At 34.1% G+C, this 26,488-nt stretch overlaps 6 protein-coding genes across 9 annotated transcripts; 4 read left to right on the forward strand and 2 right to left on the reverse strand.

Annotated features, from left to right (window-relative positions):
• The first annotated feature begins 382 nt into the window (after positions 1–382).
• On the forward strand, positions 383–4,442 carry LOC107427731 (uncharacterized). Its single transcript, XM_016038110.4, has 9 exons — positions 383–882; positions 1,046–1,195; positions 1,561–1,775; positions 1,899–1,969; positions 2,094–2,256; positions 2,861–3,050; positions 3,588–3,746; positions 3,900–3,988; positions 4,200–4,442. The coding sequence occupies exons 1-9, from the start codon at positions 528–530 to the stop codon at positions 4,293–4,295; spliced, it is 1,488 nt and encodes a 495-aa protein (XP_015893596.3). The 5' UTR covers positions 383–527; the 3' UTR covers positions 4,296–4,442.
• A 100-nt stretch (positions 4,443–4,542) lies between these two features.
• LOC107427730 (linoleate 9S-lipoxygenase) lies at positions 4,543–8,792 on the reverse strand. The gene is made up of 9 exons (XM_016038109.4): positions 8,364–8,792; positions 7,943–8,223; positions 7,610–7,850; positions 7,156–7,500; positions 6,973–7,058; positions 6,620–6,709; positions 6,244–6,542; positions 5,716–5,979; positions 4,543–5,339 (listed from the first exon to the last, which is right to left on the reverse strand). Exons 1-9 carry the CDS (start codon positions 8,575–8,577, stop codon positions 4,562–4,564), a joined length of 2,598 nt encoding a protein of 865 aa, XP_015893595.3. The 5' UTR covers positions 8,578–8,792; the 3' UTR covers positions 4,543–4,561.
• A 791-nt stretch (positions 8,793–9,583) lies between these two features.
• Positions 9,584–10,436, forward strand: LOC107427810 (uncharacterized). The gene has a single exon (XM_016038203.4). It carries the CDS (start codon positions 9,653–9,655, stop codon positions 10,157–10,159), a length of 507 nt encoding a protein of 168 aa, XP_015893689.2. The 5' UTR covers positions 9,584–9,652; the 3' UTR covers positions 10,160–10,436.
• Positions 10,437–16,565: 6,129 nt separating this feature from the next.
• Positions 16,566–17,696, forward strand: LOC107427722 (calmodulin-like protein 3). The gene has a single exon (XM_016038098.4). The coding sequence runs from the start codon at positions 16,911–16,913 to the stop codon at positions 17,367–17,369; it is 459 nt and encodes a 152-aa protein (XP_015893584.1). The 5' UTR covers positions 16,566–16,910; the 3' UTR covers positions 17,370–17,696.
• Positions 17,697–19,240: 1,544 nt separating this feature from the next.
• On the forward strand, positions 19,241–22,380 carry LOC107427803 (uncharacterized CRM domain-containing protein At3g25440, chloroplastic). Of its 3 annotated transcripts, none has more exons than XM_025077313.3 (4): positions 19,241–19,430; positions 19,640–19,961; positions 20,807–21,214; positions 21,617–22,380. In XM_025077313.3, the coding sequence occupies exons 1-4, from the start codon at positions 19,315–19,317 to the stop codon at positions 22,169–22,171; spliced, it is 1,401 nt and encodes a 466-aa protein (XP_024933081.3). In that variant the 5' UTR covers positions 19,241–19,314; the 3' UTR covers positions 22,172–22,380. The 3 variants fall into 3 exon arrangements, with proteins under 3 accessions (XP_024933081.3, XP_048336259.2, XP_024933082.3); XM_048480302.2 differs by having other exon boundaries at positions 19,291–19,430; positions 19,674–19,961; XM_025077314.3 differs by having other exon boundaries at positions 19,293–19,430; positions 19,662–19,961.
• Positions 22,381–23,156: 776 nt separating this feature from the next.
• Positions 23,157–26,292, reverse strand: LOC107427818 (protein FAR1-RELATED SEQUENCE 5). Of its 2 annotated transcripts, XM_016038212.4 has the most exons (4): positions 25,716–26,291; positions 25,022–25,200; positions 23,693–24,352; positions 23,157–23,499 (listed from the first exon to the last, which is right to left on the reverse strand). In XM_016038212.4, the coding sequence occupies exons 3-4, from the start codon at positions 24,245–24,247 to the stop codon at positions 23,287–23,289; spliced, it is 768 nt and encodes a 255-aa protein (XP_015893698.1). In that variant the 5' UTR covers positions 24,248–24,352; positions 25,022–25,200; positions 25,716–26,291; the 3' UTR covers positions 23,157–23,286. The 2 variants fall into 2 exon arrangements, with proteins under 2 accessions (XP_015893698.1, XP_015893699.1); XM_016038213.4 differs by lacking the exon at positions 25,022–25,200 and having other exon boundaries at positions 25,716–26,292.
• Positions 26,293–26,488: the final 196 nt, after the last annotated feature.

Genomic DNA, 26,488 nt, shown 5'->3' on the forward strand with positions numbered 1-26,488 from the left:
TTAGTAATTCAAGAGGCTTTTCTAATCATAATATAGAAGAATGTTTTAGCAAAAGTCTTAACAAATTGTGTTGCAAAGAAGATATTAATGTATTCTAAAGTGGCTCAAGTTTTTGCTATTTATATATAAAGGCTGCTTATGGCCGTGTAGGAAGGATGGATGAACATTGAAACCATAAGTTATAATAAATCTGACTTATCCAAAAAAAAGGGCCAAAAAAAAAAAAAAAAAACTCTGAATATATAAATTAAAAACAAAACAAAAATGTGATTGAATTTATGTATTTAAAAAAATAAAAAAATAAATAATTAAGTAGAAGATATAGAATATGGACAAAATATATATAAATAAGTATTAGATTGAACATTTTTGTAGTTAAGAACGACGACGTGTTTTTAATTGAGCAGTGTGCAGGAAATCGACTTCAAGTCTACTGGACTGCTAATTCAGAAGCTTCTCACACTTCCTCACTCACACAAGAACCCAAAAAAAAAAAAAAAGGCTTTGGAAAATTGAAACCGAAAGCAATGGGTTCGGCTTCAACGTTATGCTCGATTTCGAAGCTTAACGTTCATAGAGACAACGTAGTTTTTTTGCCCAAAACTCGATCCTCTACCTCGGCCTACCAGTCGGGCTTCCTCGGTTCGAAGCTACCCGGGAAACTGTCTCTGTTGTCAATCCAAAAATATCCACGGAATCGAACAGGTCCATTCGCACGACCCGGTTCGAATCCTATCTCCGCATCGCATCACACTTTCGACGTCGTCATCATCGGAGCTGGAATCATCGGGTTGACCGTTGCCCGGCAGCTCCTGATCGGGTCGGACCTATCCGTGGCTGTGGTAGACAAAGATGTGCCTTGTTCTGGTGCCACTGGTGCTGGTATGTTGTTCTCCTACTTGTATTTTATCTGTTTGGTTTCTGAGAAAACGTAGTTTAAAAAAAAAAAAAAAAAAAAGAGAAAATTTGTGAAGCAACTGAGTTTAATGGAAGTGTATATTTGGTAAAGTCTGATACTTTTATAGGAAATTCCTAACCTTTATAGGGCAGGGATACTTGTGGATGGTAAACAAAACCCCTGGCTCTGATACATGGGACTTGGCTATGAGAAGTCATAGACTTTGGGTGATGTTGGCTGAGAGTATGCGTGAACAGGGTTTGGATCCTCTTCAGCATTTGGGGTGGAAGAATACAGGTATCCCCAGAAGAAATTAGTGCTTTTTTCCTATGTAGATATGGATGTTACTTGTTGTTTTTCTTTGCTTTAGTTTCTCTCTTATTGATTACATTACTTAGATGATAGAGTTCACCAAAATTTCGATCACCAAGCAATTATACAATAATGGTGGGTTGAGGAAGAAGTGCTCAGATGAGTAAACTAATTGAGATTCTACTTGTTGAATAAGTGGTGAAGAATAGAGTTTTTGCACATATGAGCTTCTAAAGTTTGCTTAAGGCGGGGAAAAAAGTGATGTGTTTGTGTCGGTTTTGCGGTTTCTTTTTCTTTAAAGGATAAGCTAATTGTTAAAACCATGATGTAATAGGTATTCTCTTCTGCAGGAAGCTTGTTAATTGGTACAAGCTCTGACGAGTTGGATTCATTGAAAAGGAGGGTGACGCTGCTACAGGATGCTGGATTGAGAGCAGAGTATCTGTCTGGTGGTGATTTGCTTTTGGAGGAACCTGATCTCCTGGTTGACAAAGATGGTGGGGCTGCGTTTGTACCTGGTGACTGTCAATTGGATGCTCAACGTGCTTCTGCATTCTTTCAAAAGGTTGTCATATGTATGTACACACTTTTTGCATAATTGAATTAGGCATTCTCCTATTCCTTCTCTGCATTTGAATTATATGGTTTTTGTGTGTAATTGTTAATATAGTTATGATTCATTTTGTAGGTCAACAGACATTTTTCATCTGAGGGCAGATATGCTGAGTTCTTTTATGATCCAGTGACAAGTTTATTAAGGTTTGTTGTCACCCTTTTTGGTTGTACCGGAACTTGCAATGGTAGGACAACAGATATTACATGGAAATTGATTAAGGATGTGATATACACTGTTCGAGTGACTGTTATAGATCTGTATTGCCAGGTCTGACAGCAGTGGGGATGTCATAGCTGTTAAAACTTCTAATAACACCTTGTATAGTAGGAAAGCCATTGTTGTGGCAGCTGGTTGTTGGAGTGGGTCACTGATGCATGACCTGTTTAGAGAGTCAGAAATTGTGCTGGATGTCCCTGTAAAACCTAGAAAGGTCTGAATCTGCAATGTGTAATGATTTATTCTTACATTTATTGATATTGCTTGATTTTCTTTTTCCAAACACATAATATTTTACACTGCTTTGGTTAAGGGAAATAAGGAGTATCTGTGGATGAGTAGAGATAAAAGTACCAAGCACTGGAAACTTTTGTCCAAAGTCCACCTAACTTTTTTCTGAACTTAGGGTTAACTTAATATGAAAGTCTTTTTTTACATGTTAGGTAAAGTTGTACAATGCTGTAATGCAAGATTATACACTTTACTAGAGTTTTTTCAAAAAACTATGTAAACTTAAAAAATTTTTTTTTGTTGCCTTGCATGAATATTGAATCCTTTTTCATATTTTCTTCCACTTTCCATTTATCTTCCCTTTCGTTACCATCTTTCTCTTACGCATAGTGCTTATTTTGAGACTCATTGGTATCAAAAGGTTGAGATATATATCTTTTTGAACATGATCCTTGCATAGGAACGAGTCATCAGTTGACGTGAAAATATGCAGGCAAATCATGTGGTGTTCTTTGTGTTTCTTATACTTATAGTATTGTTCAGAAAGCAAGAGCCATAGTTAATATGATATTCACTCTGCATAACAGGGTCATCTGTTAGTGCTTGAGAATTTCGATTCCCTTAAAGTTAATCATGGTCTGATGGAGGCTGGATATGTTAACCATCAAATTGCAACTCCACTTCCTGGAATCTCGGCTTCGGAAGCATATGATCATGGGCAAACCTTGTCTATTTCAATGACGGCCACTATGGATTCAATGGGGAACTTTGTTCTTGGTATAAATTTAACAGTTATCTTCTGGACAATATTAATGACATAGAGACCTTTTCTTGTCTATGCTAGTGACTCCTACTGTTTGCTCAGAGATGCATGATTTTATGTCTATAAATTATGAAATATACTTAACTTATTCCTTTAAATAATATACTATCTTCATTTCTTTGTTCTCTTTTGTTATTAAGAAACTTTCTGGTAGCGTGGAATTATTTCCTGGCTTCTCTCTCTCTCTCTCTCTCTCTCTCTCTCTCTCTCTCTCTCTCCCCCCAATTGTTTGGTTTATACGACATGCTTGCTTCTTATATAAGGTAATTTGGCAGTAAGTACCTAATACATGCTTTCACTGGAACTAACCATTAGCCTTGAAGTGTTTTTCAGCCCAAGTTTCTGCTATAGTTTCTTCATATCTGTCTCTTTCAAACTTTATGGTTGCCTGCGTACTTGTTTCAACTGCAATCCTTAATTACTGTGTCTGTTTCTCACAGTATATAGAACCAAGTATATTTCACTTTCAGAATGATAATTTTTCTTTGCAGGGAGCAGCCGCCAGTTTGCTGGATTCAGCACTGAAGTGGAAGAATCCATTGTTAACGGTATATGGAATAGGGCCATGGATTTCTTTCCCAAACTAAGAGAAAGACCCTTGTCAGATTTTATTAAGAGCAGAAGAGTGAGAACAGGATTACGACCTTACAGTGAGTTTTAAATCCTATTATTCTCTACAAACGACTAAGAAAGAGGCACATCAGATTATTGGATTTCTAGGATAGATATTTTATTTGTACCTATTTTGGAATTGTGTCTTTTAGTGTGAAATTAAGGAATGTCTATAATCTTTGCTATCTCAGTGCCTGATGGGAAGCCAGTGATTGGGCCCGTGCCAGGCTTGCCAAATGTTTTTCTTGCAACTGGTCATGAAGGATTTGGACTTGCCATGGTAATATTATTTGTTATTTCTCATAAGATGTAAAGCAATCTAAAGTTTCTAGAATCACAATTTGTCTAATATTAGCCAGTTTCACTGTTAAGTTATGATTCTGTCCATATTGTTTACTGGCTAAGGTAGAGCAGACAGTCACTTCTCTGGAGTTTATATGAATTCAATAAATGTCATAACTGTTGCTGGTTATTTTGGTCCAAATTTGTAGGCTCTGGGGACTGCTGAAATGGTTGCTCATATGGTGCTGGGCAATTCAGAAAATGTTGATTCTGCATCTTTTGCTGTTCAAGGCCGATGTTGTTAATAAGACACATTCGAGTCTGCACATGAGTATGTAACCACACATATAATTGTTGTATTGTGTAGTCATTTTCAAATAGTTTCTCTGTAAATTAACAAGCAAGAACAACCATGCAATTAAGTGACGAAATTAAATAATTATTTAAGTAAACTAGAATGGCTAACTTGTCTCATAACCATAGGTTCACAATTTAGAAAATTTATTTGAACCAATCCCTTTTTTTTACAGAATTGTGTTGAACATGCAAACAAAACGAGTATGAAAAGATGTTAAATGGAAATACTATTAGGAATTCCTTTTCCTGTGATACCCCCTTTGAGTTCAACATTGGAGGTATCCGGGTACAAAAGTGTGTAAGGTATACCAGAAGGGCCCCTTCTGTTCTTAAGATTAGGATTTCTGTTCCTCTCCGTGATTCTTTTCTCTATCTGTTTTAGCTCTTTGCTAAACTTGTCAAATCGTTTCCCAACCTCTTCATTGTTTATCCACACCATTGATGATGATCTTTGACCTAAGTACACTTCATCTGATGCGTGCCTTGAAAGTACCTCCAGTAGTGCTACGCTGAGACTCATTTGAAGTTTTCCAGGCAACATCTTTAGATAATATTTATCTGGGTCCTTGAGGAATTCACCATATTCAACTCTTCCTTCCCAGGGAATGTCCTTTTTGAATAATGTGGGACGATTTGGAGGGTATCCATAATATGCATATTGCCCAAAGTTGACAGAAGCATGGATGGCTGATGCAGTCCATATGAGGGTTGTCAAAGCTTGAATTAGGTCTGAGAGAGTTGTCATTCTGTACCACCATGTCTCGCTGCACTTATCACCATGACCCACATTTCGGATTTCCAACCACCATGATTGGATTTCTTGGTCAGATGAGACAGAATCATCATCTGTGTAGAAGATAGAGCAGAAATCTGTAACCCAAGTCTTGATGGCAACCCATATCTCAAGTCCATCTGCACCGTAAGGATAGTCCTCGAATAGGAGCTGAACCCCAGTTGGGTTATATGGATTTGGGTCTTTTATAGCCATACCCCTGAGAATATTTTTCCCATGAAAGAACTCTGTTAGAATATAGAAATAAAGCTCTGTTTAGTGAATAATGTGAACTGAGATCTTCCGACTTTCTCTCTCTCCTTGTATGTTCACCACTCCTCTATTTCTACATTTATAGTAAAAAAATAAAATGCAGTTATGTTTAAATTCGCTTATCATGAAAGCAGTAATTAGCCATGAAAATAACTTGTATTTCCAGCCCGGATTCTGTTTTCTATGTAAAATGGCTCAAGAGTTTGTATATCTATCTCTCTCCATTTTCCACGAAATGGAATTGTGGTAATTATACTCGAACTAATAGCCCTACTGGAAGAAGGAAGGAGTAGATAACAATATCAATTCTTGGAAATAAGTACCTTTTGAGTAGATCAGCTGGAAGTGCTTGCTCATCAAATCTCCAATCTTTGTAGAGCTCAGCTGACAACTCCATGGAAATTTCTGCAGAATGCAATGTCTTCTCGAGGATTCCTCCAGAGCTCATGAGGATATTCCTTGCCAGTGCATTTATGTGCATGGTGTCTTTGAAATGAGGATGTAGTAGCCAATGGATTGGATGCATCATGCTCAATTGTCTTCTAGTGGCAATGATGAATGGTTCGACCACTGCATGAGTTTGCAACCTAAAACATGCATCAACCTGGTAAATACTTCTAATATTTATGTTCACAGAAATGTGACTAAAGAATTAGGATCATATTCTTGGTTATGTTTCATCTTGTTACTTGCCAATCCATCATTGTATGAAAAGCATCATTTTAATTATTTTTGTGGGACAAGAAATCACTAATCCAAAATTCTTGCTTTAACTTGTAATTAGAGAATGAAGAGAACTAATTTAAAAATAAAAAATAAAAAATATCATAGAACTGTTATGATCAACGTACCAATGGCTGATCAGTTGATGGTAAACAGAGTCATTAGCTGCAACCTGAGCTTTAGCAATTTGCCACATTGCGGCTGCTTCACCCTTTCTTGCGGGAATAAACACTGTACCTAGCTCATCGCCATTATAAGGTGAGGGCAAACTAAGTTCTATTGCTATTGGCTTTAGTGTTTTGTCATTCTTTAGGAACAGTAGTGTACGGGATGCATAAACACAATCATCCTTTGCGTTCATTCTTTCTAAAAAGGGCATAAGGTAGTCATGGTGATCCAATACGAATAGCCTGCACTGGTTTATTGCCTAAACAAAAAGGACAAAATTTGTAGCAAGTTACCTCTCTTTGAAACAAAATTGCAGTAAGAGACTTTGTTTATTACCTGGGCAACCGATAGGCCGTCAAGGTTGTCCTGTATATGTGATTCTATCATTGCACCGATCTTTCCTTTTTTGTTGGTAGGTGGAAATTTCTGCAAGTTAAAGATATGAAATAGAGTCTGGTAGTTCACTTATATGATACATAGATATAATGGAGATTAAAATCTTGCCTTTTGAACCAACGATGTCCATGTTTAAGTAAAGATGAATAATAAAATGAAGAAGTAACCAAATTAGATATCTTCCTTGTTAATTGTACTGATTCACGAAGCGCCATTCTTGAGCATAGTCTGAATAATAAATCTACTACTTTTTTTCACCTTCTAAGAAGTATTTATGAAGAAGGTAAAAATACCTCCAAGCGCTGTATTCGTGCTGGATTAGTTCCAGCGAGCATTTGGCGGCCAAACTCTTCATCACTCTTCCAAGCCAATTCATTCTCTGAGATATTGAAACACCAGAGTTTGTAAAGAGAAATGAAAATGTCTATTATTATGCAGGGTGTATAAAAATATGTAAGAGTAAATTGCAAGATCACCTGCTATAATTTGAGGCAATGGAGATTTGAAGGGGGCCCCTATGCTCTCATAAGTAATTTCTTTGAAGACCTTAGGAGGAAGTACATTTATCAGATTTTCTGTGATCCACTCCTCCACTATTAGGCTTCTATTTCCAGAAAAAATGTAATGCACTTCATCAAACGATTCAAAACTGCTCGACTCTTGTTCGAAGAATGATTTTGCCCCATGGATAAGGAAAGGTACAGCAGCTTGGATTGAGCTGGATATAACCTCAGACATTTTCTTGGAGCTCATACATTCGTCTGGAGGAACATATATGTTGTCTATGTTAACCATATTTGGCTGGCTTTCCGTTGAAGGGTCTGAAAATTAGTCATCAAGTTGGAAACAATCAGATCAATTTAACACCAATAAAGTATACTGAGTTATTTGAAATGATAGAACTTGTTCTTTTTGTACAAATATATATACCTGCAATGCTAGGTGGACGACCTGTTCTTAATCTGCGAGGAAACGGATGCAAATCTGAACCACCCAAAACAGGTCTAGCATGTTCTTTACCTTTGTCAGGATTTCCCAGATCATTGTAGTAGTCATAGTCATAGATTCTATCCCATTCCTTCCTTTCGCCTTCTCCATCTCCTCTCATGCTAATAAGTTCTTCCTTCCTCAATTTCAGTAGAGCATGAGGTGTTTGATTAGGAAGATATTTCTACCACAACATCAAGCTGAGTTATTCACTTACATTTGGAAATATACACAAGAAAACTCAAATAAAACCATAATATATGTAATGCATCTTACTGTATTCGAGAAGAAAACTCGACCAGTTCCGGTTTTCACAAATGGGTATATCCAAGAACCACAGTCGAATTCAATAGTCTGATTGTTAGGAGTTCGAAGAGAAGCTGATTTGAGGAAGAATTCATGCTCATGTTGGTTTGTTATGATAAGAGCTCCTGGAGTTCCAAATCCTGGTTCCACTCGGAACATGATTTTATATGTGGTGGTTTTCTCACCATTGCTTACATTGCTCTTTCCGTATCTAAGATATGCCTTCTCACTTAATTTTCCTTTGCCAGTTGCTGTTATACAGAAAATCAAACACATGAAAATCACTTCAAAGTTGACATTGCATTTGTGCAAATTAAAAATATTCAAGTTTCTTTCATTTATAACATTCATAAAAGACATGAAATCCATGACTCAAAATTTGAAAGCTTACTTGGGTCAACTGTAGTGGCACTGCATATCTGAATGAAAGCTGATTTTACAGGATCTGCAGGTTGTCCAGAACTCTGGACAATGACAATTTCTCCTCTGATACCTGATCTTCTTCCATAAGGGCTAACATGAGGAAATATGAGATTGGTAAATTTGCCAATGACACAGCAAAACAATCTACGCATGCAAGAAAATGGGTTGCGATGGGATTGCATATTTTCTCATAACAAAAAGCAGGTGGATTTGGCTGGTAACCAGGAATGGAAAATGTACATAGGAAGAAGATGACATTGAATTCAGTGTGTGATATAATGTGTATAAAAAGAGAAAGATTTTGTACTTGGCTTTAGATCTTAAGCTAGGTATCTGATGCATTACTCGCCCAAAGGTTTCTCTTGTTTAGTACTCTCTTTCAGAATCACAGTCTGAAACTTCCAAAACACAATTTTTTTTTCCCTATCTACTTCAAAACTTGTACACAATCTTTCTCTTCTTGTTTCTGTTTGAAGATTTTTTTTGTTAACCAAAAGGGGTTGCTTCACATTTACTATCTAGAGCATAACAATCAATAGCCAATGGAGAACATTACTGATCACTCTTTACTTCGTTAAGTCTCCAGAATGATAAGTTCTTTTACTTCCAAATGTCTACTACTAGCATTTCAAGTGAAGCAAGCTTTTTACACTGCCTTGTTAAGAGAGGAATTCCACACGATTCACTTTTGTTTGGAAAAAACATTTTTTTAAATATTTTACTTTATCATTGCTCAATTTGAATATTAGTATGGAAAAAATAAAATAATTGTGTTGTTTATTGAATAATATTAGCTATACCTTTCTTGGCCTATTGGCTAAGATCAAGTGTAAAAGTATTAGCTTATATTAATTTATAAGTCAATGACAAACTATCACCATGCATCTATCATTTTTTTTATTTTTTATATTAAAGTAGTAATTTTGCCCATGAGACTATTTGTCAAAGTATGGTCCATCAATACTTCAAAGTGTAACACACTGCCTTTTTTTTTCTTTTTTTTCTTTTTTTTCAAAGAACAATTAATTTCAAATAAATAAGATAAAAAAACAACATAAATGGACTCTGCCCTTTCCACAATTTTATTTATTTATTTTAACCGTAAGATTTTATTTTATTTTTCAATTTTTTTTTCAATTTTTTAATGCAATCACTGAAGCGTGTCTATTTTGATACCCCTCCTACTGTCATCTCCTTTACCCAAAAAAAACAAAAAACAAAAAAAAAAGAAAAAAAAAAAAAAAAAAAGAAGCGACAATGGCCGTCGCGAACCTACAGAGACTGAGCGCCCAAATCCACCGTCTTCCATCTCTCTCCTTCTACTCCAAATCCCTAATTTCAAGATGTTCCGCCTCAAGCTCAACCCCAACGCCATCCCCATCTCCATCTTCTTCCTCCAAGAAAGTCTCTGACCGCATCGTCAAGCTTTTCGCAATCGATCTCGACGGCAAGAAGAGGGAAATCGTCGGCCTTTCCGGTCACACCCTCCTCAAAGCCTTGGCCAACAACGGCCTGATCGACCCGGCTTCCCACCGGCTGGAGGAGATCGACGCTTGCTCCGCCGAGTGCGAGGTCAACATTGCTCAGGAATGGCTCGAGAGGCTTCCGCCTAGGTCTTACGATGAAGAGTACGTCCTCAAGAGGAATTCTAGGGCTAGGGTTCTCAACAAGCACTCAAGGCTCGGTTGCCAAGTCGTTCTCACACCTGAACTTCAAGGTATGGTCGTGGCTGTCCCCGAGCCTAAGCCTTGGGATATTCCGTAAATTTATTGGTTTGAGCTCCATTTCTTGCAAATGCAAAAGAAGGGACTAGGGTTAAAAAAAATGAATGTTATTTTTGTTTTCTGTACTTGGTTTTTTTTACCCTCTGGTTTGGATTGGATATTAATAATGTTGTTGCTTATTCCGATATACATTTGGGGAAAAAAAAAAAAAAAAAAAGCTTTACGTTTTGGCATAATTTGGATGGGTTCTGTATAAGATTGCCCTTTAATTTGATGATTTTGACTATATCGGAATTTCATTTTGTTGTTACCTAGAATCAAGTTCCCACATTTTTCTCTAGTGGTTGATTCAATTAATAATTTGTAGCAGTGGTGGCATTTTATGGGATTGCCACAAAAAATAGTAGAAAAGAATGAGAATTTGGAATTTGCTTGTATGAAAAATAATAATAACAATAATAATTGGAATTTGTTGCAAAGGGATGGCAACATCATGGGACCTGAATTGAACTTTACTAAAATCTACTTTAGCTTGGTATTAGTGTTAATTGTTAAACTGAAAACTTGATACACTGATTATTGGGAGAAAATTGAGGTGCATTTTCTGGTGAGTTGAATAGTTTGGTCAGTGCAATGTAGGAATTTTTTGGGTGTTCTGTTGACACGTATGATCTTCTAGCTTAAGTTTTTGAGAATTTTTCTCTAATGGAAGTAACTTGAGGTAAGTGTTAATTTTTATTTAGAGTTGATTTAGAGCTTCACCTTTGGATCAAACCTCCCATCATTTACTGGTAATTGTTGTTTAGAGTTGATATAGAGCTTCGACTTTGGATCAAACCTCCAATCACTTACTGTTATTGCTTGAATGCGTGCAAACTTTTGTACATCATTAAAATATATATGTGTACTGAAGAAATCTGCATAGGAATTTCCTAATTGGGCATTTTCCTGCCTACGAAAAATAATAGATTGGAGTTGTCTTTCTATGAGTTTGGTTATACAGTATCATAACTGGATTAGAGCAAATTTATACTATTGAACAAGAGATTTCCTTATTAGAAAGTGATGAAATATGATGGAAATCACGTTTGCGTATGGGAGGATGTCTGTCAAAGTTTTTAAGTCAAAGTGATTAAGAAAAAGATAGGATACACCATTCACAGGAAGGCTCCACTTTGAGAGATGATAACCTGTCTGCATATTTTATTATCATGATAGTCTCTGAACAGTAAACTTTTTTATTCATACGACATAGGAAATCAAGTTTCTCTCAAAAGATTGGAGTTTCCCTAAAGATTTTTTTAATTTCTTTTAATTTTTATTTATTTTTTTATTATCATTATTTATTTTATTTTTTTGGTAGCGTGTAGTTGAATTAATTTCACCTAACTCCCATGTTTACATATTTCTAAGTTGGCATTTCAATGTTGTCATTTTGTGATCTTTCTACATATAGACCTTAGAAAAACAAGCTTATGGGTTAGTAAACATGCATCTTGTTTGAAGGTGCATGAACTTACACTAAGCTAAAAAGAAGGCATTGAGGGACATTTAATGTAGTAATTTGGATTTTAATATTCAGGAACTGGCTCATGGTTTGAATAGACTTATTAAAGTTTATAATACGTTTCTTATCAAAAGAAATAGTCATAATGAGCTTAATAAACTTTAATGGTCATTTTGCCAATGTTGGTGTCCTGCTGTCTTGCTGTTGGTATACTGGTTTGAGGAAGTTGTATCATTGTCTATTGTAACTATTTCTAAATAAATATTGGTCTGAGAAATTTAATTTTGACTTGTTTGGTCCTTGAAATGTCTGATTTGTGCTCGTTTGGCAATTCTTCTATTTTCTCATTTTCCATGTCATTATTATGTTATGAACAGTGCTCAAAGTCAAAGGAAGATGTGTGAGATTTATTGTTCCTAGGATCGTATAGTTTAGAGGAATTCCACATCCATCAAACAATTTTTCAAGAGCATTTAGCATGCTTGATCCTTTTTTACAATTTGGATTTCAGGCTCCATATAAGATAGTTTTTGCTTCTACATTTAAGCCATAGAATGAAAAAATCAAAAGTCATAACTTTTCGTTAGCATTTAGAAATTATATGTGAAAGGAACTTTAATGTAACTACCATGTTGTCAATTCTTTTTGCTGTTGAGAAATAGAATGGTAAAGTAGGAATCATGTAAGAATGTCTTAAGGTTAGGAATCACGTAAGATTGTCTTAAGGTTCAAAATAGTTATGTATGTTTTTCCCCTTTGAAGCTCTTTGTAGAAAATCTCGACCTAACCAGCTGTGGCACAAATTTTTTTATAAAAGTCAGAATCATTCAATGTAATAGTTTGTAAGCTCAAAGCTAAAACTGACTTTTAATTGCCTATTTCAAACAGCGTATTAGCGTCAGTTATGGTGTTATAAAGCTCAGCAAATTTTAACTTAGATTTCTTCTTGTTACATTTTGCTGTTTGATCTCTACAAGGCTAGATCACCATAATGTTTAGTTTTTAATTTGTGTCAGTTTCACTAGGGAAACTTAAACTTGTCAAAATCTCTGTTTAAAATGGCATTTAACCCATCTAGCTCTGTCTAGGGTGGGTTCCTGAAATGTAAGAATTTTAATTTTAATCCTGATCTTCAACATTTGGAGGTGCAATGGGCAAATCTGTTATTGAAATGTTCCTTGAAGAGGCTAATATGTTCCTTGAAGAGGCTAATAAGGCATTTGTGCTAGGATTTCCTCATGTTAATTTATGAGGTACAATTGCTATATTATTATGATATAGTTTTGTTTATGTTTTTATGATAGATTAACGTTAGTGAATGATATAAGCTCATTTGAAGAAACCTAAAAAAGACCTTAGTTGAATAAGATCAGTTCTCAGACTTTTTTTTTTTTTTTTTTTTTTCCCCTTCCTTCCCTTTTTTCCGAAAAATTGACTTATCAAACTGCTGTGTGTGAATTGTGATAATGTGTTATGTATTTTGGTTTTTGGTGTTGGGGGGGATGGGAGGGGCGCGCGGCGCGGGGGACAAGGCTTTTCCTGGCAATATAATTAATTCTTTTGACATCAATTTTTTTTGAAAAAGAAAAACCATGGCAACTTTTGGCACCAAAATTCTGTATTACTTATCATTTAAAAATAATAAAATAATAGCTAGGATCCTCTGTAATGCACTTTATATTTTATTACTTTATTAGTGAAAGCATGTATACTCGGATATAATTCGACCAAAAATCATTAAATTGGACTCTCATTAAGTAAATATATATATATATATATATATCCAATATCAATTTCTGTTTTTCGAGAGTCAACTGTTAAGAATTATTGATTTCGAGTGTAAATTTGGGGAGATTTTTTGTTTTTATGTTTTTTCCTTTCTTTGGAAAGGGGTGAAAGGATATTATTTTATATAAATTTTCTTCAAGAAAATAGATTTTTAAACGTTGAATATGATTGCTATCATAAAAACTATGATTTTGGACTTAAATCAGTCCAATTTTTTTTTTTTTTTTTTTTTTGCTGGGCCAGAGAAGAGCAAGCCCAAACAAGGTTATATGGGTTTTAAATCAGCAGTCAGTCTATATCGAATGGACTACCAAAATGACGAAACTACCCCTTTGTGGTCTTCAAAAACCAAGCAAGAGAAAACCCTAATCTGCGAATGCGCAGTTGTATATAATAGACGAGCGATGTGGGGTGTTGAGGGGGGCGGGGTGTTTTGTTATTCGACATGGATAATCCCTCTTTGCTTCTCTTAGTCAATCTCTTTAAATCCTGTATTTCAGTTTTCATTCTGCACATGAATATTTGGTTTTGTGGTTATGATTTTGTTGTTTTTATGAAATTGGATATGAAAAGCAAGATCAGCTTCTTGACTGGATATTGAATTTGTGAAAACGATCCAGGCAATTAAATTCTCTGTGAGAACCTTGCGACATTCAAATCGCCAGTATCACTCGCCTGAATTTGATCTCTGATTCTTCAGGCCCTTTTACTACTGGTACATTCCCCCCTCCCCCCCCCCCCCCAAAAAAAAAAAAAAAAAAAAATCCTAATTTCTCTTCTTCATTTTTTTTCTTTCGTTTTTTTCTTCCCACTTTATTTTCCTCCGATTTTATGTTTAAGAAACCTTGGATTAGAAGAAATAAATGTTGGCAGACGCACTCTGTCCCAAAACCCGTTTAAAATGTTTTGAGGCAATTTCTTCGTTTGCGACATTATTATCCGGCTTACTCGACTATAACATCTTTTCTTTCCATGATGTTATTGGGCACATAGCTGGAATAAATCCACTCTTTCATATCTTAATTTTTGGAAATGTTTTCCTTGGTTAATGAATTAATTTTTTAAAAAAAACAATTGTATGGATATGGAAGCAAATTGGAATAGTTGTGCATAAACCAATTTTCCTGAAAATATTATATATATATATATATATCTATAATATAATATCAAATGAATGCTTTTAGAAAGCAAAAAAAAAAAAAAAAAAAAAAAAATTAATGCTTTTTTAATTTTTGAATTTACTACCAAGCAGGTTCTAGAACAAAAGATCTTCAAATAGATTTCTATTCAGACGCTACCTGCCTCATTAAAAAAGAGAGTGACATAATACAGGACAATACCATTTAAAATTATATAGCATACATATTCCAACAGCTATAAGCCTGTTGTACCCAAAAAAAAAAAAAAAAAAAAAAGAAAACACAGATTATAAGCGTAATAAATAAGATTTTGGTTAAACGCAATACTAACAAGAAGAATCGTCCACCAATAAGTTTATTGAATGTCCAACTTGGACACTGGACAGTGTCCAACAGCAAAACTCTGCAATTTTAATGGCATATAATTCTTTTTGTCCAAATATTGGCTTATGAATTATAATTTTATTAGGATTCCGTTGGCTTGTATTTTTTTTTATTTTTTTTGGGGTTGTACTATTTGCTTGTGTATATATATATATATATATATTTTTTTTTTTGGGGGTTATACTATTGGCTTGTATTTTGATAATTGAAAAGGATAAAATAATCATTTATAAATAAATGAAATTCAACAATTTGACATTAGTTATTATGTGTGTGTGTGTGTGTGTGTGTGTGTGTGTGTGTGTGTGTGTGTGTATATATATACGCACACTTGATAGAGTTGGAAAACATGAATAAAATATTTTATTAAAAACCCTTGTACCACATTAAATCTTCCACAAAATAAATGTTGTCAAATAAGTCTTTTATTACCGGGGGGAAAAAATGTCTTTTATTAATTTCTACTACTCTTTTAGGCAATGAATCCACTCCCTATACCTTCATTTTTTTTTTTTTTTGTTTTTTTTACTCCCAAATGTCTTTTATTTTAGTTTACTTATCTTTTCCGGTTGTTGACTTGTTAAGCTATACCACTTTTTAAGGGCTAAGTGAAAGAAAAACAATTTCCCACCTTAATTCTTCTACCTTTTGCACTTTCCCCTCCAAATTATAATTTATAAAACTTAAACTATAATGTTTTTGTAAGTTTAGTCCAATAATATAATTTTTCTTTTAATTATACAAAATAGTTTTAAACATAAATTGTGTACATTTAATTTGATCACGACATGTACTAAAATGTTTATTAAATTTATTTATATATTTTTAAAATATTATTAGTTTATATATTCATATAATTTCAAAAAAAAATTAACTTATAATTATATAAGTGAATTAAAAAAAATAAATTAATTAAATATTATCTACTGTTGCATTATTTTATAAATAAATTTATTAAATATTTTAATAATTTTAGCATTATTGTCAATTTCATTAAATTGTTTTCCGAAAGTTATTCATAGAAAAAATATATGTGCAAAAATGATGTCAATTTTTTTTAAAGAAAAAGTAATATATATAGACACGTATTTATTTATAAATCAATCCAAAGTAAGGTTCATTTTATTTTATCAAACTAAATTTCATTCTTGATGACCATTGGATCATATTAAAGATTAGGATTATTCTATCAAATTAAATTTCATTTTTTATGACCATTGAATTACATTAAAAGGTTAGAATTTATAACTTCATTACTGATAATCATTGGATCACATCAAAATATTAGAATTAAAATTTTATATATAAAAATAAATTATGTTAAGATTGGATGACTAATAAATATAATTTTGAATTTTAATTTTTAATGCATTATAAGAGTTTGAAAAGAAAAACCTTTTCATATTAATCCTCAAAATAAAATCATATATATATATCTATATAGATATAAAGGATGTGAGAGAGTTCATAGACATAGACATAAGTAGTTGGTTTTTTTTTTTTTTTTTTTTCAAGTGAAAAAATTTAAAAAAAAAAAAATAGTTGGTTTTTTGGGTGAACCTAAAATATAAGTAGTTCCACAACAGAAAACGTGTCTTTGTTTTTTTTTTTTTTTTTTTAAATTTTTTTAACACCTAATAATTCAACCACTAGAAAACGCGTATTTTACCAGAAAAATAAGAAAATCCAAAACCAATGAACGAACGTGTTTGATGGGGCATAGTTTACTCAAACAGACCAAAGTTTTCTCCTTCCTCTCTATCTTCTTCTTCAACCAACTCCATTTCTGATTTCTCTTCCACCGCATATTCTCTACAAGTTCTTCTCAACCGTTTACTTTCCCATTTTCCATTTCTGCTACCTTCTTATTCTCCACTTTCTTTCTTTCTCAACCAAACAAAGATAATCAATCAAATTTCCACCACTCCAAATTTACGTGTGTTTCATTTTCTTTTTGCATCTTATTTTTCAAAATGGATCCCGGAGAATTGAGACGAGTATTTCAAATGTTCGACCGCAATGGAGACGGCAGGATAACCAAGAAGGAGCTTAAAGACTCCTTGGAAAACCTTGGCATTTACATTCCAGACAAAGACTTGGCTCAAATGATCGATAAGATCGATCTTAACGGTGATGGTTACGTAGATATTGACGAATTCGGAGGTTTGTACCAGACTATAATGGACGAGAGAGACGAAGAGGAGGATATGAGGGAAGCATTCAATGTTTTCGATCAGAATGGAGATGGGTTTATCACGGTGGAGGAGTTGAGGTCGGTTTTGGCATCTTTAGGGTTGAAGCAAGGAAGGACGGTGGATGATTGCAAGCTGATGATAAAGAAAGTGGATGTGGATGGTGATGGGATGGTAAATTTCAAGGAGTTCAAACAGATGATGAAACGTGGTGGTTTTGCTGCTTTGGGATCAAGTTGACATACTTGAGAGACAACAAATTGATCATGAGGATTGAATTTGAGGATCATCATCATCATGAATATTAAGGTTTTATTATATTTTTCTTTTTTTGGCCGGGTTTTTGAGTTTAGGGAAAAGACGTTGAAGAAGGAAAAAATATATATATATTGTCAGAGGTTGACCCCCACCCTATTGATGAATATTGCTTGATTTGTAAATTTTGATAAGAGGGAAAAAAGAAATTGTAATATTTTCTTTGGTTTGTGGGCTTCAATATGATATTCATGCAAGTGAGATCTTTTACATAGCTTCCTTTAATGAGATTAATTTCGTTTTGTTAATTTATGTCCTTTTGGTTGTTCTTATATTTTGTTGGTTTCACTCCTAGCAAGCATTTTTATTGAAATTTCCTCAAATTATTTATTATTTATTTTTGTTGGAAGATTTGACAAAACGAAAAATTCAGAGAAACTAACCCGTGAATCTTTTATTTATTTATGCGTATAGGTTGATGACCAATATTTCTTTGATTTGTGAGCTTTTATGATTTCATGCAAGTTTTGGATCCTCCTTCATCCAAATGAGTTTTGTTCTGTATAAATTGGTTAATTTGTTTTTATTTGTTTATTATATTGCATTTACTCCCTAACTTGTTTTGAATATTTTCTGTTTTTAGATGTTGAGTGCTCCAAATTGATATATTATGATGGAGGATTGGTAGTCTATTATGCCTAACTAGCTTGTTAACTCTGGCCATTGAGATAAGATTGAATGTTTTTAGTTGTATATATGTTTGCTTTGAAATGCAATAAGGCTGCAAAGGCCACATTTATTTAGTTTGCATGCTAGACTGCCCCAGTTACAATTTATCAACTTTTCAAACGATTCATGTGTTTTGGTAAGAATTATGCATGTTAGTTATTATGAAAATTGTTATCCCTTTGGAAAAGAAACTCCTAAATTCTATTTTGTGCTATATATACCAATATGAACCGTCTATCTCAACCATAAATTATCTCCATTGAGACAGTTTAATAGTATAACCATTATTTTCAAATCTCAATGGTAAATTTATTTAAAATTAAAGTTGTTTTCTAATGGTGAATGCACATAAGTAATTGATAATCTGCTTCGAATAAACTGGGGACAGGAATTTTTTGTTTTTGAAACTATATATGTATATACACATTTCATGATAAATGATTACTATATTATCCTATGTATAGCTTCTAATTTCTTTTTCATATTTTACTTTTCATATTTTCTTTCTTTCGCTTTCACCTCTCTCCTAGTTAATCTCCTCCATCGAATATATAAATCTGACTAACCTAGCTAATAGCATAATGAAACCAACAATATCACTCATTTTACACTACATTGAATTAATGAATTGTAACCAAAAAATATTTTATCCTTTTTTTTTTTTTTTTTGGGGTCAAGATTTCAATATTTTCATTATTGATTCCATTCTAACAATTTAAAAAATTTATCTCCCAAGTGTTAGAAGGAAAAAAAAAATCAATAAATTAAATTAAGTAGATAAAAGTGGTACTATTAATATAAATTTTAAAGCTAAATGTAAATATTACCCTTCTAAAAACACTTTTATAAGGGGCTAGATATGGATAAAAAAGACACATGAGCGTTAGAGCAATTAAAAAATGCTTCTATTCAGCAAAACAATAATGATAATAATTAAAAAAATTAAAATAAATAAAAAATGCTTCAAATTTGACATTATTCAACAAACAATATTTACTATATAAAAAAACAATATTTAAAAGTTAAAATTGTTAAATCCTTCAAAAAAAAAAATCAATTTTAAGAAGAAATGTGCAATTTATTTTTCAAAAGAAAAAAAATAAATGAATAGAAGGGGGAGTAGAGTAAAATACCAAAATGTCTAAAACCGCTAAAGCAAATTGGGTTTTCTATCGACGAAGTCTACAGAGGTTTCGGTGAAATGGAGAAAATGATGGGAAGGGCGATGAGGCTTCTGGGATCGCTGCCTCTCTGCAAATCTCATATTCAAATGAAGTATTTGTTGTCAAAGCCAGCCCTTCGGAGAAGCAGGCTGAGGTACTTCTCCCTTTTTCTTGATTTCAGTGAATAACAATCTTCACAATTTGATCTTTTTTAGATTTTGGTTGCAAGGGAAGACACAAAATGCTTCTAATATTTGTATTTCAATGTATTGGTTAAATTTCATATATGGTCCCTATTGAGTTTTAGCATTTTTGTAGAGAAAGATATGTTTTTTGGTTTCAAGTTTACTTACTGTGTAGTAGTTTGGGTGATATTATATGCAAGGTTTTGGTTCAGGAACCTGTTTTTGGCGACCCTTTTGGTGCTCAAAAGTTTCTCTTATATGGGTTTCGAGGGATTCACTCGGTTAGTTGTCTTCAGACGGTTGACAAACTTGTGGAGCCCCCAAGAATTTCTGAAAGCAATGCAGTTGATGATGGTGGTAGTGGTGGTGGTAAAGTGAAGAGGAAAAAGCTCAAGGGGAAAAGAGCTGTAGTGAGATGGCTGAAGTTCTTCAGGTGGAAGAAGAAGAAAGAGTATGAGAGAATGACAGCAGAGGAAAAAATTCTGTACAAATTGAGAAAGGTAATATTCTAAGTTATAAACCACCTAGCTGGGTTATCCAAGATATGGGTCACTTTTCACATGCTAAACGCTGCTAAGGTTTTAATTTTCTAGGAACCTCTTTTTTCTTCCTTTATTTATTTCTGATTAGAAATGAGCTGCCTGCATCATTTTGAAATGTTGCTTGGACTGAAATCTTATCCTGAGAACCTCTGTTGTTGCCAGTGGCATTCAGTGTTATTAATGTGTTTAATCCTTTTGGGTACTCTTTTCTAATTTTGTGAACTTTAGCCTTGATTATGGAAATATTGTATCAAGGGTCTAATCTTACTTGGTGAGTTTATGAATAGGTGAAGTATTTTAACTAGTTTACTAACTTATCGTACAATGCAATTTTGTGCTAAAACTGGGTTGTTTCTGTTGAGTGATTAGGATGGATGTTTGTGCTGTCCCTTTAAATTACTTGATTGGAATTAGACAAGATTTCTGGGTGTTGATGTCATAGGACTCATGAGGCAAGTCTCTGTATTATATTGGCAAGCCTTTGGCTTTGGTATTACTGATAGGGTTTGCGTTCCTTGTGTCATTATGCTTCACAAATTAAAGATGTTCATTGACAACCCAAAAAAATATCTTTTTTTGCTTTTTAATATTAGACTAAGATTTAATATTAGATAACTTGGAAGATTACCTTGAACTTATTGCTTTAGTACATTGGGTAATCTTTTAGCAGTTTTCATGGTGTAAATATATGGACTGCAAAATATTTCATGATCATACATATCGTATATACTGCTCACTGTGTGTATTTATATAATACCCTTTTTTTTTTCTTTTTTTTTTCCCCCCCTTTCCGTCTTTCACAGGCTCAAAAGAAAGAGGAAAGGCTTGTTGAAGCTCTTAAGAAGATTGAGCCTGTGGATTCTTCAGAAACAAAACATGATCCAGAGATATTGACACCTGAAGAACACTTTTACTTTTTGAAGATGGGTCTCAAATGCAAGAATTATGTTCCAGTTGGAAGACGGGGAATATATCAGGGTGTTATTCTTAATATGCACCTGCATTGGAAGAAGCATCAGACTTTGCAGGTGATCGTGAAGACGTTTTCACCTGAGGAGGTTAAAGAAATTGCTGCTGAGCTGGCAAGATTAACTGGAGGGATTGTGCTTGAAATTCATGAAGAGAATACAATAATAATGTACAGAGGGAAGAACTATTCTCAACCGCCAACAGAGATAATGTCACCCAGAATTACTCTTCCTCGGAAAAAGGTTCTTTTCTCTTTTATTTTATTTTATTTAATTTTTAATTTTTAATTTTTATTTTGGTGTATAGAAGATTGGTGGCCACCACCCACACTCTTGCAGGACTTCTAGTCTAGGAATATATATACCTTTGTTCTTTAACTGCATTTGAACTAAAATACCCATATAATATTTCATTTCAAGTGCTAAAGATCCTTTGGCAGTTTTAGATATTTCTAATGTCTTCTACTTCTTAAATCATGAAAATAAGGTGATATGAGAGCAACTGGAATCCCAATTGTCCTTCATGTATAACTTTATACGTAGTCTTTGAAACCCTTTTTTTTTTTTTTTTCTCTTTTGGTCTTTATTGTTCATTTACTCGCTGCATGTATAACTTTATTGTTCGTTTTCTCCTTTGCCGTTCAGGCTTTGGATAAATCCAAGTATAGAGATGGCCTCCGTGCTGTAAGGAAATACATTCCCAGACTCAAACAGGACCTTGAGTTGCTTCGAGCTCAAGCTAAAAGTGAACCTGAAAGTAAAATAGATACAACTGAAGAAACCCAAGAAATTGATATTGAGAGTAAAGACCTTGGGAGGCATGCTAGCTTTGATTGGGAGCCTTCAGAGAAGCTGAAAGAAATTGTAGATGCAAGCAAGCAAGGCTCTGAGGATGATCTTGCAATGGACGCAGATATGGTTTCCGATTCTGAAGGTCTATCTGATATTTTTGAGACTGACTCTGACTCAGATGCTGAGGCTGAGGAGAAGGCAGAACGGCCCCTTTATATGGATGAGTTTGAAAAGTTTCCTGTGGAAACTGGTGTTGAACAGGAAGATTTTGAAGATCACCTACATCAAATATCTGTAGACTCAAAGAAGCAAAAATCAGCAAATGAGGATGTGAACTCACCAAATTTTGATGATGTTGATCGGCTGTTTCTTCGTGCTGCTTCTCTTTTGAAGAAGAGGAGGAGATAGAGGTTTGTAAGTTATCCATGATGACTGATATAATTTACTACACTTATACAAATGCACCTGTAGGTTACAATGGGTTAACTCCTAGTTACCAAGGTTCAATATTGGATGTGCATTTTTATCCATTTTATGCATTTCCATAGATAACCATGCGGACAAAGAATGTTTGCAATGCTGTTATTTAGAAGATTTGAAGAACCAACTGTAGCTTATACAAAGGAATCCAACAGCCTCATTAAATAAAGAACTAGCTGTAGCTTTACTTGATCTATTTGGATAAATTATTTTTGTCTTGCCCTCTGCCTAAACTTTGTCACCCTAGAACTCTTGCACAAAAAGATCAATTTCATCATGCTAATCTTCATTCTAGACATCCATTTTTCAAGTCAACTGTAAAATTGCCTTCATATTACAGCTAGCCCTACAGTTCTGGCACGTATTTCTTGGCCAAGCTCGATTAAAAGGCAGCGCAGCTTTTAAGCTCCATTAAACTCTTCAAGTAGGAAATCCTTGAAGAATTTAGAGTATGGCTATTTGTCTCTATATTCTGCCTTATGGGATCTCCAACTTGCTTTACATAATGATAATTATCTCCAACATTTTTATACTTCTTAGACAATCAAACGACAAAATTATATTTGATAGTCTTTTGGACAACTATCATTCTTAAAATGTTAAATTGAAGGATTAGTTTTAGATTCCCTTTCAACAAAATTCTAGAAATTTTATTTCAACTTGGGAACTCAAAGGTGGACCTTCCATCCGTGTTTGCGTTATTTTGTGGAGACCATGAGATTACCGAGAACTTAATAACTCATCACACAGGAGAACACAGGAACTTTTTAACTTTTACAAGCCATCCTTGTCTCCTGCCTTTGTACCAACTTGTGCGTAAATAAAAGGTATTAAAAAGTGAGATGACAACAAAATGAAAAATTCCCAGTATTGCCGATTAGTAAGCGATAAACCATGATTCAGGGACAATGGATGAAAGAAAACTCATGGAAAGGTGTAAAATTTATCTCATTTTGAGTATGTACAAGCTCATGAACATGGAGATCAAACATCTGTTACAACTTACAAGCATCAAGGGTAGAGGAAAAATTGTACAAATAATATCAATAATCTGAATCCTCAATTTGGTCGTTCTCCATTTCTTTTATGTGTTGAACTATATCTTGAACTCTTCTTGACAAATGATCTGTGTGCTGCTCAATATCTTTCAAAACCGCATGCAGTCGTTCTTGGTATGCTGCACACCGCCGCCTACATCTTTGTCTCTCATTGCTCAGTTCAAGAGTCAGCTCCCGGATTCTCCTATCCTTCTCATCCTGTCAGATAAAAGCATAGGAAAAATATTGTAAAAGGTAGAAAAGAAGTGACTTCACTAACTTCTATGCTATGAAATATGAATGCTAAGTATCTCGTGAAAGGAAATGGAAGCCCTAATTATATCACGAAAGTTTTTTCCGAGTAAATGTCAGTTATATTTAAATGTCATTTTCAATGGAAACAGAAACATACCTCACTGATCAAGTTTTTCCCACATCCTCGCCATGGAACTTTACTGGGAGACATTAATGTGTGATTGTGCTCTTTTATAAATTTGGTAGCAACCCATTTTTCTCCATCTCTTAAAGCTACTCTCAGCATTGCAGGACAGCCTTCTCGAGTGATAGGTGGTGGAGGAAGAACTCTATCTTTCCTGTACACGTATTTCTTCTCCCGATAACCTTCTTTTGAGCAAACGAAATCTTGACCGATAACAATGTTATTTATTCGTGAACGTCGGTTATGGTGGATGCGTACATTAAACCCAGTACGCCTGCCATAAACAACATAGAATTCTCGAGCATCATCTCTTGATTTGAACTCCATGCCAATATATGGTTCTATGGTATCGCCTTCTATCAGTAGACTATCATTGGACTGCTCTTTGATCTTATTATCTCCTTCTGTACATAAATTTATGCTTTTTGAAACATCATCATCAACCAGCACATGCTCATCATAGCTTTCAAGCTGCAAACATCTGTCACTATCATCTGAATCAAATGATTGATTAGATGTGCTTTCCATTATACTTCAAGCACAGATTTACACAAGTTGGACATCCATCACAAGTCTGCAAGCTGGAGTGCAGCTTCAGGTTTCTTCTTTTTTTCAGCTTTTCTACTCTGTAATCTAGCAAACAAAAACAAAAATATTCGAAGTATGCATTATAATGGATATTTAGGTAGGTAAAAATGTATCTGAACATCTATAAACTGAACAAAATGGAAAATGGAAGTGCAAGCAACTTAAAGGTAAAACAGAAATTAAGTCTGGAATGGACCATTCATTACATACAATTACCCGAACTAAACATTCATTAATAGGATAATGTGGAAAATGTTCTCCTCCATGTGTAAACACTAACAAGTAGGAACAGTCAAGCCCCACAATAAGGCCGACTCCAAATACACTGGAAACATTACAGAGAAAATTAAGGGTAACAGTGATGAGTTCTTGACTGGTACACTGAAGGAATTAATTGATTTTATACTATAAACACATCTGTACACTATAGTAACAGTTTGTCTGATGCAGGCAAAGGATACTATAATGTACGGTCAACACACTCTCCCGACTCAAATCAGTGGGTAGCTTCTAGAGTGGGCCAAATAATTTTAGCTGGCTAATCACCAAAACAGATAAGACAATTGCTTGGCACCAAAACATATATCTCTAATGTACAAAAAGTGAAAAACAAAATTGGTTACTAGAAATTAATATATCAACTTCAGTGGATGTCTTTTCAGGCAGTTAATAACAAGAACTACCTATCCAAATAAATAAGAATTAAAATTCTACCTTTACTAAAATTCTTGCTTCTTCAAGAAGTATCCTTAGGGCTAGAATGCATTTAAATAGACGCTTGTTTACTATTGTCTTCGACCTTCGAATGTGAATATCTCAAATGTTTCATATAGATATCCATGTACAGAAACACAGTCTAAGAACTTGAACGACTCCAAAATTGGCATCTGGCACTGGTTACAAGGAAATTTAATTAAAGTTACAAATGTAAATACCGTCAAATATACTTATATAGAGGATAAAGCAGTATGCGATAAAAGGATAGAGAACAAAATGGCAGTTTGATAACCTCAATATACTCATGGTATGAACAGAGAGCTTTCCATTTGGCAATCAATTTCACATTGGTTATAGAAATTATCAACCAAATTTAGAACAATACAGATAGGACGGAAATTATCAATTGAATCTCCATCTCTGATCATCTTTTTCAAGCCATATAGAAAAGCTAATTACAATCCGTATAAAGTAAAATTGTTATAATTGCAGCTCACATTCTTCACTACCTCAATTGAAAACACATTAAACAAATATCAGAACAACCAATACTATGATCTTCAAAAACAGAAACTAAATTGAAAAACAATCGGCAAACATATACTTATTTACAGAAACCATACAAAATAAACTTCTAAACCCACCACGAAAAAAGAAAAGAAAGTAAGAAAGTGAAGAATTATGTCCATACCTGACATGGATTCTCAAAGATAGCTAGGCTGTCAGACTCTTCAAGTCAATGTAGCTAAGAAACTGCATGAAAGCATCAACAAACATAGAACCTCCTCAAAACTAATTCCACATGGTTAAAGATCGTTCGTTTCCCAAACCCCAGAAAATCCCAAATCAATTCAATTCAGACATGCAATTTTCCCTCCACTATCCAGGAAACCAAACAGAGGATTAACCGTGAAAAGAAAAAAAAAAAAAAAAAGTCTTTGATTCAGAACCCGTATCAAAGTATCTGAAAACTGATCGAATGGTAAAGAAGAAGCAAGAAGAAAAAAAAAAAAAAATTGAAAAAGCAATAAAACCCAAATAGAAAAAAAAATGATTTTGAGAATAGCGAGGTTGGAAAAAAGTACTAGAAATAGTAAAAACTGGCAGAGAAAAAAGAAAAAGAAAAAAAGCCGAAGGCTTTGAAAAGAAGAAGAAGAAAACGACGACTTTGGCGAAGCGTAGGACCGCAGCAGCACAACCGTAGAGAAGCAGAGCGCTCCGGTTGAGCACGTGGATTTGCTGAGAGTCTGAGACCGATTGGAAAAAGACCGACACACTAGGACACGTGTGACATCACCCAGATATTTCGTTTGTCGGGCCCACCTGGAAAAAAGTTCGGGTTTACGACGCTGTAAATTTTTATACGACGTGTCGTTTTCTTTCTGTGTTCGATCACAAGGACTATACGGCGTCGTTGTTCAACCTTTGAACTTCTGCTTCGCTCTCGATCCTATATACGGCTAC

The sequence above is a fragment of the Ziziphus jujuba genome, chromosome 9 (genome assembly GCF_031755915.1).
Source record: "Ziziphus jujuba cultivar Dongzao chromosome 9, ASM3175591v1".
Classification (NCBI taxonomy): Eukaryota; Viridiplantae; Streptophyta; class Magnoliopsida; order Rosales; family Rhamnaceae; genus Ziziphus; species Ziziphus jujuba.